Source organism: Candoia aspera, chromosome 2 (genome assembly GCF_035149785.1).
Source record: "Candoia aspera isolate rCanAsp1 chromosome 2, rCanAsp1.hap2, whole genome shotgun sequence".
NCBI classification, from domain to species: domain Eukaryota; kingdom Metazoa; phylum Chordata; class Lepidosauria; order Squamata; family Boidae; genus Candoia; species Candoia aspera.
The window spans coordinates 109,083,637-109,098,897 of NC_086154.1; the positions used below are offsets into that span (position 1 = coordinate 109,083,637).

General features: G+C 39.4%; 1 protein-coding gene across 2 annotated transcripts in view; it reads right to left on the minus strand.

The window, feature by feature from the left end:
- Nucleotides 1–15,261, minus strand: part of LOC134490189 (uncharacterized) — a 31,066-nt gene that overhangs the window by 3,949 nt on the left and 11,856 nt on the right. For both annotated transcript variants that reach the window (XM_063293080.1, XM_063293081.1), the window contains exons 6-12: nucleotides 11,072–11,130; nucleotides 10,901–10,936; nucleotides 8,325–8,377; nucleotides 6,501–6,633; nucleotides 3,696–3,892; nucleotides 1,760–1,805; nucleotides 1,588–1,653 (exon numbers count right to left, since the gene is read on the minus strand). In XM_063293080.1, coding sequence (XP_063149150.1) covers nucleotides 1,588–1,653; nucleotides 1,760–1,805; nucleotides 3,696–3,892; nucleotides 6,501–6,633; nucleotides 8,325–8,377; nucleotides 10,901–10,936; nucleotides 11,072–11,130 — 590 coding nt within the window. The remainder of the gene's footprint in view (nucleotides 1–1,587; nucleotides 1,654–1,759; nucleotides 1,806–3,695; nucleotides 3,893–6,500; nucleotides 6,634–8,324; nucleotides 8,378–10,900; nucleotides 10,937–11,071; nucleotides 11,131–15,261) is intronic.

Sequence of the window (15,261 nt, forward strand, 5' to 3'; positions counted from 1 at the left end):
TGGAATATTGAAACTTTTACAATAAGGTTTTGGAATTAATTAAAAAACACAAACAGCTTCTCGTGGGAAAGAAATCCTGTTTTGGTGTTTACAAGACATAACAAAGAATTTCATGATTTCAAAAACTGGACACTAGAGGGGACTAAAGAATTTAGGTAGAGGAAAGATATATAGGCCTGCAAGATGGTGCAAAATGTTATGACAGTAAAAACACTGAAGGAGTCTTTTGAAGAATGGAATCCGAAAATAGCCATAATATCAAGTAATGATGTCTGCTTCTGTGGATAGATGATGTCCAAAAGATGTTATTGAAGAAATTCAGACGTAGAACAAATTTTATCTGACAAGATAGAGATGGTATCAAAAGTGGATGTACAACTGACAGGCCAAGAGAATGATTTAGAAAAGGATCTTTAACTGGATCTACAGAAGAAATTGGCTGAGGTTTTAAAATTTAAAAGGGAAATACAAATGACAAACCAAGAGAGTGACCAGGACAATTTTTTTTCCTACTGGATTTACAAAAGAGGCTTGCTAAAGCCTTAACAACTCTGTGCAACAGGACAAAGAAGAAATGAAGAGAAATCAAATCCTGCAACAATATTTGAACAAACTAAAGATTAAGGCTGTTAGAAATAAAAGGAATATAAAGTTGGTTTATTTGATCAAGGTTAAAATAAGATATGTTGTTAGTTCTGGCTACCCTTTATGGACTTTCTGCTGACGCCAGGACTGAAAAGACTTTCATGGATGCTTTATGGATTTGTTTATAGACAAGAGATGAGATATAGGATGAAGAGATAAATGTTTGTAACTTTAGAGAGGGAGAAGAGTACCCCAATTTGTTTTTTACTTGTTGTGATGAAGGTTGGAAGTCACTTCTTTATATATATTTTATATATTTTCTCTTTATTATATTATTTTCCTTTTTTTTTCTTTGCACTTTTTACTTCTCTCTGTTCTCTTTTCTTTAAGTTTAGTTTGTAATAGATTTTACTATTATAATCAAAATTATTAATAGAATTATATATTATTTATTAATTATATAAAATATATATTAAAAAAGACTTTTTTTCTACAGGGTTTTTTTTCCCTTGCCAGAAACCTGGGACAACCAAAATGTCTCTAAATGTGTTGGAAAATTGGTGTTTGTCTACATCTGTCCCATAAAGGGTGGACTTCTATTAGTTCTAATCTAGAAAATTCTGATACATGATTTACTTCTCATATGTGATTTAATGACATTTCTCAAAGTATTTCCTACCAAAAACAAAAGTTCAGCCTTGTTCTGCCTTTGACCTAGAGACCTGAAGGGAGGCATCTTTCTTTACAGAATTTGTTACACAGAACACTGTTTACCTAAAAAAGTAAGACTTATCACCTGTGATGTTTTCTCATTTCAAACAGCCCTATCATCCTAATTCCTACTGACTTAGTTAATTAAATCATCAACATCACCATCATCATGGACTGTAGTGGTCAACATTCAATCTGCTTCTTTATTTAAAAAGCCTAACTTAAAATAATGATTTAAGAGAAAAAGAAAATAGTTTGATACACATCCCACGTTCTCAGCAAGAATCTTACCTGTTGTGGTAAACGTTTATCTAACACCATGGGTATGCCTAGATCTAATACCTCTTTGCCTCCATACTGGAAAAGAAACCAAGAGAATCAGAAAGATGTGAGAAAAATCCAGACCTAAAAGTAGTATTAAAAACTGGACAACCCTCTTTTCTCTTTAGAAACGTAGTCTCACCTTTCCTACACTGGCCTGGCCTAAGTATCGCAGATTGTACAGGAGCCTACAGAGAAATGGGATGAAACAATTAGTTCAAGAAATCTGTAAACAGCTTCTTCATTTTCACCTCAAGATGCAGCATCAAAGAAAGTTCCAAAGGCAAACTGAGGTTCTTTGCCTTCCCAGAAGTTTATGACTGAATGATTCTGAAGAGCTGCACTTGTTTCCCCAGGCTCTCAATCAGCAGTTCTCACTCTTTTCTATCATGTCCCACTAATCATGCAATCAAACAGTCTTAGTCCTACCAGGACAGAAATCCAAAGCCCAGTTTTTCTGAGAAGGACACATATATGTTTACAGGGGTTCTATTATATTGATTAGTTGAGGTAAAGAATATAAATGGCAATAATACAGTTGATAATAACTATTAAATAATAACAATAGCAATAATAACAGGTGATAATAACTATTAAAAACTATTAAAAATTGAATGGTGCCTGCTATTATGGGAGCAGTCTTTTGCCAAGCCCAAACCATAGACATACACTCAAATAATGAGAGAAAGACAGCATTAACTAGTCCAAAGTGTTATTTTTATTTTAATTTCTAAGCCCAAATCTCTGAAGTCCAGGAAATGATCTGCTGAGAGTCTCTAGTCTTTTGCCTCAGTGCATGCAACTACAGGGGCAGCTCTGCTCTCCTTAGCTTTCATGGGCTACTTCCCTATTTCAGGAGGAGAGGTGTGCTCCACCTAAATTAGTTTTGTATACAGCCAGAGAGAGAAATACTGCTCTTATTCAGTGTTCAGACTGCAGTTCCCAGGATTCACAGCTGCATCCCCAACACTTCTTGAGAACCAGGCTATATCATCACAAGCATACTAGGCAGCTGAGTAAAACATAAATGGTATGCCACACGTGTGACTGAGAAATGCAAACTTGCATTATTAGTTTCCTCTATCATAATAGATGTGAATGGTGAATGGGAGAAGTTGGTCTATCCCCAGTTCGGGATATATTATGTAGAGAATGAGCCATTTGCACATGCATGTGCAATTCACGTTCCAGAATGCAAAATACTACCTTTCCACTGAATCTTGTATTTCCAGAAGGTGGGGGGGAGGAGGAGGAGGACCACCCCTTTTGGGCTAAGGAAGCAGCTTGTGTGAGAGCAGGCTGAAAGGAAATGTTTTAAACAATATAATAGATGGAATTCCCTAAGCTGGTTTGATCATTGTACCAATGCTCTTCTCCAATGTTCACTAATGCTTCTGTGAGTTCCCTGTTACTTCTCACCCACTGGGTACAGCTGCCAAAGAGAGCAATACATATATTATGATGTCTTCTCCAAATCTGATGTACAATTCTCTTTCTGCACTCAGATGAATTGTGTTACATTCTGTTACAAAAGCTACAAAGCATTACCTTGTTCTGCCTATAGCAAATGACAGTGCAAAGAAATCAGACCCCGACCATAAGTGGCCCACCTCAATTATAGGCTGTTTTCCACCTTTACTCCAAATCTACTGCCTTTATTGTAACAACCAGCCAAACCATGAGTCATACCACCCATAGGGAAAATCCACATCGAAACCTGGAGACCTCCTATGGCACTCTCCTAGTGCGTCTACAATCTGCTGCTGACTCACTGCAGGCAACCTATAGCTCCGTCTTTGCTGCAGCCACCAGAAATGAGGTTTGTGAGATCTGTTGGATTTCTCTTTCTGGAGGTATATGCAAATGCACGTGTGTCCCCCAACCTTTGTCTGGCATTTGAAAGAGGCTGGCTCCCTTCCAGGACTGCCTCTCAGGCAAGAGATTGCAAACTGAAACAATTGAAGGATCAGTGGGCTCACTCTGGGGAATGACTGATAAACCCAACCAGGGCGATGAGGTAGGACTTGTGAAAATCTGCCACTCTTTTGTTTCCATTAATTGTCCCTAGCAGCCACTACCTGCCTCCCTGCAAACTTCGCTCCTCATTCTCTTCTTTAAGCTGGTGCTCATGTTGGAGCTGGAAGCTGGGGATTTTTTCTCTGAGAACTTTTAGGTAGGGCAACAATGGTTTGTACATCCCTCCATCATGCCATTTCCACCGGATTAGGCGAAAGTTTAGTGGCTTGCCTTTCAGCTTCTGCAGCACTGCACCGGCCTGCAATGAACAGATAAGTGGATGATCAGCAAGGGACTCCTAACATCATCCATTAGATCAGTTACTCCCTGTCTTGTAATAAATCTGGAGCCAGAGAAAACTGGTCTAAATGGTCTTTCTGATTACTACTAGGATATGTCAGTGAAACCTGTTAACATATTAATGATTGGGTACTTTCCTAGCAATTAGAAATCATAGTACAGTATCTCCATTGTTATCACTGAGCATATAAGCATTAGCATGTTCTTCACTAGCATATCATCATCATCATCTTATGCCGCCCTTTTATATATAACTCAAGATGGCGAACATACCTAATAGTCCTGCCTCCTATTTTTCTTCACAACAACCACCGTGTGAGGAGGGTTGGGCTGAGAGACAGGGACTGGCCCAAAGTCACCCAGCCGGCTTTCCTGACTAAGGCGGGACTAGAACTCACAGTCTCCTGGTTTCTAGGCCAGTCCCTTCACCACTACACCAAACTGGCTCTCTAATACAGCCTTTCTCAACCTTCTGACCCTGGAGGAACCCTTGAAAGATTTTTCAGGCCTCGGGGACCCTGCACATTCAGGTTCAAACATAGGCCAGAAGTTACAAAATCACTATATTCATTTCATGAGTAGGCCTGCATATATGCATTAACAAGGTTCTTAAACTAAAAATAAAGAATGAAACTTACCTCTTCAATGTGAAGTTGCTTGAATCTGAAATAATTTTTAAAATAAATCATGATCTCCCAGGGAACCCCTAGTTGACCTCTTGCAGAACCCTAGGGTTCCACGGAACCCTGGCTGAGAAACCCTGGCCTAATATAACATGTGGGTCACTAGCAGATCCTTCAGTAAAATGTTGTAGTGTGGAGTGCTTCAGCTCCTATCACCTTCCAGGAAGCTCCTTTACATTTCTCATCCTCTCCCTGTCCTCACCGCTTTTCTTCCTTCAATCCAGTGTTTCTCAACCATGGTAATTTTAAGATGTGTGGATTTCAACTCCCAGAATTCCCCAGCCAGCAGTCCACACATCTTAAAGTTGCTAAGGTTGAGAAATACTGCTCCAATCTGTCAGCATTCTGGATTCACTCAATGTACATCCCTTGTTGGCCTATTTTAGAGCACCCTTCCCTGATAACAACTTTTGTTTCTAAAGGGTTTTGTTCTGAATACTTCTGCAAATAGTGCAGTCCCACCAAGCTTGTCATTGCCTCTTTATAAAATAGGGAGATGCTGTTTTGCCTACATACAGATATAGTCAAAGAATGAGTTGGCTCTTAGTATATAGGTTGCAACAATTTGTGACCATAAGCCTTAAGAGAAGCTTCTATTTTTTACTTTACAGGATTGCACATAACCATTTGAGGGTAACAGCTAGGTAAAGGTAAAGGTTTCCCTTGACGTAAAGTCCAGTCGTGTCCGACTCTAGGGGGCGGTGCTCATCTCCGTTTCAAAGCCTTGGAGCCGGCGTTGTCCATAGGACACTTCCGGGTCATGTGGCCAGCATGACTCACGGAACGCTGTTACCTTCCCGCCGAAGCGGTACCAATTAATCTACTCACATTTGCATGTTTTCGAACTGCTTGGTGAGCAGGAGCTGGGACGAGCAACGGGAGCTCACCCCGCCGCGCGGTTTCGAACCGCCGACCTTCCGATCGGCAGCTCAGCGGTTTAACCCGCAGCGCCACCGCGTCCCGCGGTAACAGCTACCTCAGACAAAATCAAGTGAGCTTTTTATCTTCTGTTCCTTCAAGAAGTTCAGAGATGACATATTCTTTATCCACACTTCATTCTAATTGTTATTCTTCATGTTTTGTAATGGTAAGGACCATTATTCCAAAGTGCTCTTTGTCTTTGACAGGTGCCCTAGTTCTTTTTTTCTATTTTTTACATACTGTATAAACCCACCAACAGTCTCAGTTCCTACATCTCAGCAGGCTGTGCCTAATATAACGGTAGAAATGAACCATCTGTTCTGGGGAAGACAAGGTAGACTGAATGCTCATCTATGCACTCACACTAAGCATCACTGTTCCAAGTAAGCAACCCATTCTTCTTCATGGTCTCTATGCATCGGAGATATAAGTTTGTATATGAACGTTTTATGTGGACTCTCACAGAAGGTGATCTCCTGGAGGGGTAATATGGATTGGGGTGGGATGAGGGTGGTGAAGTATGCTAGTAGAGTGGTGCAGTTTTTTTAATCTTCTGAAGCTCCATTCAGTGCTGACATGCAAATCCCACCATGTCTGGTCAAAATCATTTCAGCCCTTGGGCCAAAATTACTTCTTCAGTCCTTAAATAAACCACTGATATCATAAATTTACATTTCTGAAACCATAAATAATAGCCCTAAGTAGAAGACACATACCTGTTAAATGAAAAAGATTTTAAAAGCCTGAGACATTTTCTTCCCCAATCTTTCTACATCCCTCCTACCTCCTTGACTCCTCATCTTGATCTCCAGGTCAAACCCAGGAGTTTTTGTTCAATACAGTTTCCATAGCAACACTGTACAGCCATCTCTCCCATTCCTTTTCAGGATCTCAAAGTAGCAGACAATACAACAACTTTCCCTCCTCTGCCTCCAGAGATCAGGATGTTACTCCCTTCCATACCTGTCCATTGCATGCATTCCTCAGTGAAGATCCATTTATCTCATCAATGACATCTCCAACTAGTACTACCTCATCCACCTCTGCCTGGCTCTTTGGAAGCACATCTATTATGAAAATCCGTCCATCTAAATATCTGATATAAAAGAAGAAGAAAAAAAGAACTCCATCTGAAGAACTGAATTGTCACAAGCTCAGACAAAAGATGGGAGGGGAAAAATAGTAAATGAGGTTGGGGACAATACACTAGGAAAATAATGTACTGATCTGTCACGATTCAAACACAATTCATAAGATGAGACCAAGAGAATTCCACACAGAGGCCACTGATGCAGGCTGCCAGCAACGTATAAAGTCTTATCCTTATTCCAAGTCTGGATATTTTGCTAAACTGAAGCATGCTACAACATTTTGGAGAGAGGGGAAAATCCAAACCAGACCGAATACCTGTTCATCAACAATAATGGACACATGGCAGAGAAACCAGATCTTGCTGAGGCAGTTTTTTCTTAAAATGGTTTAGACTACACTTCCATCTGTCCCAGCCAGCATAGTTAGTGGTAATGCATGGTGGGAGTTGCAGATCAAAACACTTTGAAACTGGTTACATATTACTGAAAATTACCTTATGATGAAGATCTGATGTCATTTTTTTAAAAAAAGAAAAAGGAGCGGAGGTGGAAAGCCAATGTGATTAGTGTACTGAACTAACTGAGGAGGTCCCAGTTCAAATCTCTAGCTCCTTGGGACAACTAGGCTGATTGAGATATCTCAGCCTAATGTATCTCAAAGAAGTTCAGTTGTAAAGATATAAAACCTATACATCCTGTTGAATATTCTAGAAATGGTTAAAAATACCATTAATTTTGAGCAGAGAAGCAAAAGGGTGGAAGGGAGTGCTCTTCCTACCCATAATTTTTCCATTTAGCTTGCCCACCACTAAGTTCAAAACACTACATGTGAAATTACATTGGGGAGGGGTCAGGAGGTATTATTTAGAGTAGATAATTTACATATAGGAAACACATTTAGTACTTTCCTGCCCTGTATTTTTTTTCTCTAATTCCTTCCTAAATTGCTTTCTTCTTTTAGATAGCATCCAGGCTTTACAATAAGCTATCTGATGAATGGATTACAAGAACAAAATGCTGAACAATGTTTAATGGATCAATAAGCAACTGCTTTTAACAGAAACAAAAACTGGGTATATATTCTTCAGTTATATTAAAAAAAAGAATTTACTGATGGATACAGACTTTAGCATCTTTGGTCTTTTTAAAAAAATATATTTTAACTTGATTTTCAAGGAACTCAGACAGTAATATAAACTTGCTTCTTCAATCTCATAACAGCCAAGCCAACATAGTAGTACCTGGCCCAAGTATATTGAGCTGAGAAAGTATTTCAACCTCAGTTTCTACGATTTGTTGAACTTTTACCCCATAGTAGCTTTCTTTATATCCCTTTTTAACAAGCTGTGAGCAATGTCTGTGAAATCTCAGAAGTCAAGCAGAATACATAATGTAAAATTGAACTAAGTTAGCGTTGTGTGCCAAAACATAACAGTTAGGTTGGTTTGGCTTAGTGAGCCATTATGATTTCTAAACCATGGTTTATTATCACTTAGTGTTGTATGTGAACCCAGATACTGTGGTTTATTCAATAAACCATGGTTAAAATAAATCATAGCTCAGCATGATCTATGAATCCAGAAATTGTTTTATTGACTCAATCTTAGTGTTGCCTTTCAGGTTTGATTTAAAGATTAAGCATGGTTGCTATACAAAGGGTCAGTAAAGCCATATATGAAGATGCCAAGTATCTTACCTTAGCACCATTCCCAATTCCCGGCAGGGGACAGTTTCATAAATCTGGCACACCTGGAAAGGAGGAATTGTCAGCAGAACTTCCAGCATGTTTGAAGAAATCCTCCTTCATCAAGCCAACCAACCACTGACAAAAACGGGGCATTTTGCTTCCATTAGGGCCTCTACATACACCCCCTCTTATGTACCTTCTAGTAGATGGGATGTGAGCAATAGTATATTAGCTTGCAAGGTAGTTCCTATATTAGAAAGCTTACCTTGCATAAAATAGCATGATGACAGCCCTACAAGGTAGACGAGATTAAGAAACCAATGCCATATACGTCAGGACTATTTTTATTGTCGCAGTGATAGTAACAGAATCTTGCAAATCTCTGAATGGACTTCCTCCCTCCCTCCCTCCCTCTTTGTGTGAACTGGGAAGGGCTTGTCCAAGACACTTTCTCAAATTAGTATCTTGGCCCAAGCTCAAGCCCCGTTTATCTGACTGTTGCCTTGAAGCCCTAAATGGCAATGGGGTAAGGTAATGCAGGACTCTCTATCCCTAGTGTGGGCATGTTCCACATCCCCTTGATGAAGCAGTGTCACTTGGTGGGTCCTAGGTAGTATGTCTTCTCTATCATGGCACCTATCTTGTGGAACAGGCTCTTCCCAGACATATGGATGGCCCAGACTCTCTTGGCCTTTTGGAAGGCTGTGAAGAACTGGCTGTTCCCCCAGGCATTGGGAACAGAATGCTAATTTATTGAAGCTTAGGCATGGGTGTTGGAAATAAGATTTTATACGGTATTTTTTTTCCTTGGTTTCTTCTTTTCATGGACTTTTGTTCTGTTTATTGCCTAACCAGTTCCACTGGTTAGATGGATGGCCATATAAATTAGATTAATAACTAGCTAACTAAGAGATGTGTTTTATGTGACAAACTCCCCAATTAAGGAGAAGGTTTTAACTCCTTCCCAGGCAGTACCAAAGCTCTGGATCCCAGAGAAGAAAGAGAAATGCCTGCTCACTCTGGGTGGTGAGTTTCTTCTACAAGGTGACAATAACGTTTGGGAAATACAGTGTGCTAGACACTGGTGCACAGACCACAGTTGTGATCCTTAGTAGAAGAAATGTATGAATGTGAGAAAGTAGGTTTATTATAGATTTGTTGATTTTGAGAAACCATATGATAAATTGATAATCTTGAATTTCAAATGTTCTGTATGAATATGAAGTTGACAGTTGAGTGTGATAACAGCTGTACATCATGGAAGTAAGGCATGCACAAGACTAAATGGAATTCTTAGCAAAAGGCTCAACATTGAGAAGCAGTAAGATAAGGATATGTGATGTTTCCTTTGCTGCTTACTGTACTTAGATATATGTCTATACAGAATAGTGATGTTAGAGGTATGTTGGTTGGGGATGTGTACCTTTTATGCATAGGATGCCATATGGTTGGTTAAGAACCTGAATGATTTGCAGCAAATGTTAGATAAAGCAGTATAGTGCACAAGGCATATAGATCCCAAAATTAATGTTACAAAGATGAAAGTAGCTGTATTTGATAGAGAAAATGAAGGATTTCAAGTTATATATAAATGGTGAAGCCTAGAGCAAATCAATGATCTGCATACCTAGAATGTTTACTAAACATGGGGAAATGGTATGTATGCTTCTAAGTATATATGTACTTGAAAGGGACTCTATGAAGGGCCCTGAAGCCTTGAAATCTCAATTTATTCTCAAAGGAAAAAATGGGAGTTGCAGTTACAGGGCAAAACAATGCCATTCATTGTAGGGAAAATAGAATTCAAAGGCAGATTCAGTCTTTGATATTCTCACAATTTGAATTAAATTATCCTTGATCTTGACAGCTAAGAGAGTAAAACAACCCAACTGCAATCATAGCATCTCTATATGTTGTCCCAGCATCTCTCACCGTTAACCATGCTAGAGGAGCTGTAAGAAGTCACAATTACGCAAATCCAGAAGACCCTATCCTTATTTAATGCACCAAATCAGGCACAATTTAGATTCACACTGGGTCAGCCTAAGGCCCAATTTGATAGCATGAAACTCCTTTAGTTTTACCATACCATCTTTCTTCTCCACAAAAGAGTATAATTTAAGAACAATTTCCAAGCAGAGCTCTAAACCCTTAGATACAATTGAAATACTCAAATACTCAAAAGGCAACTGCTTAAAATTTCAGCAAAAGCATAATTAAGGGAGAAAAGTATGAACTTCAGGCTCAAATTTCATAGACAGGCTTTTTTAAACTGAAGTTGAATGCAAGATTAGAAAGCACATTAAAAGCACATTACCAAATTAAAAAAACAGCCCAAGAAGCAGATTTCTGAAGAGTTCCATTTCCTTGTCACCAGTTCCATGCAAGACTGAATAAAAATTAAACTCCAGTCCCAAAGAAGAAATGCCAGTTTGGCATTCCATTCTAGTCATGAAAATGTTAAGACTCACATGATCAGTAAAAAAAGAGAATGGCAGAATATTATGAGTTATAAATCACAATGGGAGAATACAATTAATTATATGACAGGAGGCACTGAAAAAGAAAAATTAAATACCTCTTACCGGAAGTTGCCAGCTTTCATCCAAGAAACTGGAATTCTGCGAATAGAAATTCAACAGACTATGACAGTCAAAACTAGAGATTAAAAGGAAAGGCTGGAAAACAGGAACATCAACAAATCCGCATTATAAGAAAGGTACAAAAAAATGATCCAAAGGTATCAATTACTGTACCTGCAAATCTAAAGAGAAACTCATTTCTGTGACCACCAACAACATAGAGAAGAAAGGCTCTGAAAAGGAAAAAAAAAAAAAAAGGTAATTATCTAATCACTGACCAGTATGATACTAATTTATCAGAATGTCATGAAAAAGTTGGCAAGTAACAACAAATGGATATTTTGTTGCAGTGAGACTGAGTTCCTAAAATAATATTCAAGCAAACATCAAACACAGGCAGGATTATAAACTGGCAAAATTTACTTTAATCTCAAATCAGAAGGCAAGCAGATTGAAACCCATAGCGGGGAGGAAGAAACTTATACAGTACTCATAACCATTATGCTATGCACTTGGATAAGCACCTTCATGCCAATTGCATAAAGGAGCAAAACATAGTTAAGCCATGGAAATTAAGGCATGAGAAAAAGGAAAGGAAATACAGCTACATCTATCTTACATCAGCACCCTTCACTATTCCTTTTCATACATGTATTTCTATCCTTATTTCCAGCACATCCATGCACCATTCCATATACTGACTTGGCTGTTTATACTTCTGACCCCTCTCTTTTGGAGGAACCTCTCAATTACTTCCAATCCCAACTTCTGCTCTTCCTTTTCTCTCAGTCCTTCAAATATTTGGTTTGCAATTTGATCCTCATTCATTCTGCCTATATGACCAAGCCATCTCAATATGCTTTTTTTGTACTTTTTTTGTACACTTATTTTTGTATGCTCAGTCCACAATCTTTCAGCACCTATTCATTCTTGACCTACCCCCTTGTTTTACCACACACAGTTCTTAAATGCCACCTCCCACTGCATTTGATTTATTTGTTTGTCCTAATGTACCCAACTTGCATATAAAAATCAGGCAGAAACATGCTCTTATACACATTTTTATTTCTTTCAACAAACATTCATTTCTCACAACAGACTTCATACTGCCCTCCACTTTTTGACCAGCATTTACACATCTTAAAGTTTCTCTATTCGCTTATCAATCTTTAGTATACATTCTGACAGGTACATAAATTCCTCTGTTTGATCTAAGTTTTTTTTTACCATTTATACTTCACTCCATCTTCCCTGTTAAACACAACTCCTTGGTCTTTGATATATTACATTTCAGATCCTGTAATGACTATATTACTCAATCTGCCATCAAATTCGATTGATACGTAATTATAGTAGAAATCTCTTTAATAGAGTATAGCATACAGAACAGTGAAAAAGTTGCGAATGAAAGTTCCTGCATTTTCCCCAAGTTAAACAGCCCAATGAATTCAAACCCCCTCCTCTTCTCAGGCATGCAGCCCCCCTCTTTGTGCCAGTCAGTTCAGCTCCATGCAGATGTCTTCCACGGCTCAGTAGCTTGACCTTGGATACCAGCAATAGTCCAAACAAAATACTTTCACACTCCTGGCATGTTCCCTCTCCCAATTCTGCTGACTTGCAAGTCCCAACTGTCATGAGCACTGATGGTGAGCAGGAGGGGCCCCTATCCAGGGGGTTAAATGCATGCTTAGTAGTGAGGAGTAGAGCAGCCATTCAAAGAAACACAGAACAGACCAGCCTTGACTTTTGGGGTTTATCTGTCTGGGTTTTCCCACACTTCTTCAGTTTGTTAGGATTGATGTCCTAACAGTCAGGAACCATGCTGAGATGAGGAATAGGTCTCTAGTGTTTTATTACTGCTACATTAGACAGGAAATCCTAACAAACTGAAGAAGTGTGGGAAAACCCAGACAGATAAACCCCAAAAGTCAAGCGGGTCTGTTCTGTGTCTCTTTGAATGGCTGCTCTACTCCTCACTACTATGCATGCGTTTTCCCCCCTGGATAGGGGCCCCCTCCTGCTCACCATCAGTGCTCATGACACCAACACGTGTTAACTCCATTCATGCATGAGAGTCCAATCAGATGTTCTGGGAACGTTTGATTGGGGAGCATGACAGATCCATTCAATTTGTGGAGTCACTCAATTTTACCTAACATTCCCTGCAAATAATTTGGGAGCCCAGCTAATGACATTGCATTGTTTGCATACAAAAATATAGGACATTCAGGTTCTCAACAAACAAACCTCCAATGTTACCACGAGCACGTTTTGAAAAAACATTTTTCCATAAACACATTAAAAAATGAATGCACATCACACATCCTTGGCTTATTCATTGCTAGGGTTGAGCCATTTGCTAAGCATTACATTTATTCTAATGGATGTTTTAGTTCCACGATGTAGAGCTGTTTTATTACATTCAGCAACCACTTGTGCAGAACATTTCATAATTCAAGGTTATTCACTGTATCATATGGTTTCTCAAAATCAGCAAAACTTATTTTATGTTCATTTCTCAGTGAATTACTCTCCAGATATACTGGACTTCAATCCCTCAACCAGCATCTCCAGGGTTTCTATGCAGAGCTTGAAGCCTCCAATCACTTAGTTAAGCTCTTATTTGACTCTTTCTCCACAGCCCTTTCAGAGAAATAGCAACTTTGGGCCTCTCACAAAATGACAGGAATGTGTAAAACAACTGCTTCCTAAAATGCCTGATGTGTGTCAGGGTAGCCTTACTCCCAATAAGGCACGGACTCACTTAGAGGGTCTAAGGATTTCCGGTTTATTGAAAGCAGATTGCATACGTAGAAAAAAGACGGGAATGTGGGCGTGGTAGCGGGGTACCCCGTTTATACCCGCGTGGCGGACCTTGTCTTCCTCCACCCCCCATTGTTCCATAAGCTGGATCTGGATGGGCGATCTGAAGCGGTATGGGTCTGTCGATGAGCGATTTGGGTGATCTCCGCTGGTCTCCTTTGTCTTCTCATCCTTGTCCGGTGCAGGTGCGTCCCCCAGGGTAATGTGTGGAAGTTCCCCCGATCTGTTAATGGTACTTAGGTCCGGGCAGAGGTGTGCTTCTATTTTCCTGGTGATTGTTTTAGGCGTTTGTGTGCTTAAAGGATAATGGTTATCCCTTCCTCCTTCCTGATAGGCATGTTCCCCGTTGTGATGCACATATGCCTTGCAACGGGGAACATGACATGTGCAACTCCCAAACTATCTGAATTGCCACATAAAAGGTTGATGAGGGACCATTTGGGATTTGTACCTCCCTGCATGTCCATGGAGAAAGTTACTTCACAGCAAGAGATAGCCATAAACGATTTCCTTAATTTAGATCAGAATTTCTCAACCTTGGCAAGTATAAGATGTGTGGACTTCAATTCCCAGAATTTCCCAGCCAGCATGCTAGCTGGGGAATTCTGGGAGTTGAAATCCACACATCTTAAGCTAGCTAAGATTGAGAAACATTGATTTAGATGGTAGGGAATAGGATGCCCCAAAGTTACTAAGGAATGATGCCATTAAATTAAATTGTACACCACATTGCTGATGTCTGGACATCTGGAGGGCACTGGGTTGGGGAAAGCTGCATCAGCATTTTTTTTCTTGCCTGAGAAGGGGGAAGATTCTAAACCAGAGAGATCAGCATACAATTCTAAGAGAGTTTTATGACACTAAAGGAACAAAAAATAAAATCAAACAATAGCTAAAAGAAAGCAATACTAGAAAGGGAAGGGCTGTACAACGTAAAAAAAAGGAGGAAAATAGGAAATGGGAAAGCAAGAAGAGGAAAAAGAATGAACAAGACAATTCAAGAGATACAGAACTGAAAGTAATTAAAACTGAATATTTGATCTCCTTTAAATGTAACACAATAACAAATGGCCACTTACATTTTTTTTTTTTTTTGGACTGGACTTGTTCCAGAAACCTGGCAAAATTTAAGTTACTTGTATTTTGAAAAGTTCATTACAGTAAAAGCTGCCAACCTCCTGGGCATATATGCGTGTGCAAACTCGTAAGCCAGGTGAACGACTTGCATCATATTTTAGGCTCCAGGATAAGAATGGTGCAATCAGAACATTCCTGGCATTTCAAAGGCTCAGAGAAAACAGTGATTATCCTGCAGGTGAAAGACTGTGGTCATGATCCAAGAATACAGAGATATGTTGCTAAATGCCACACAGGGAGATACTGCAAAGAAAAGGCTTTTTACAGCAATGGTCCTCATAACACCATACAGGTTTTCAGGACACACTAACAAGACTACACCCCTTGTCTGCCTCAAATCAAGTTACAACTCTTTTCCAGAAGTCAAAAAAGAAATGCAGCATCTCACTTTACTTTCAGTTTAG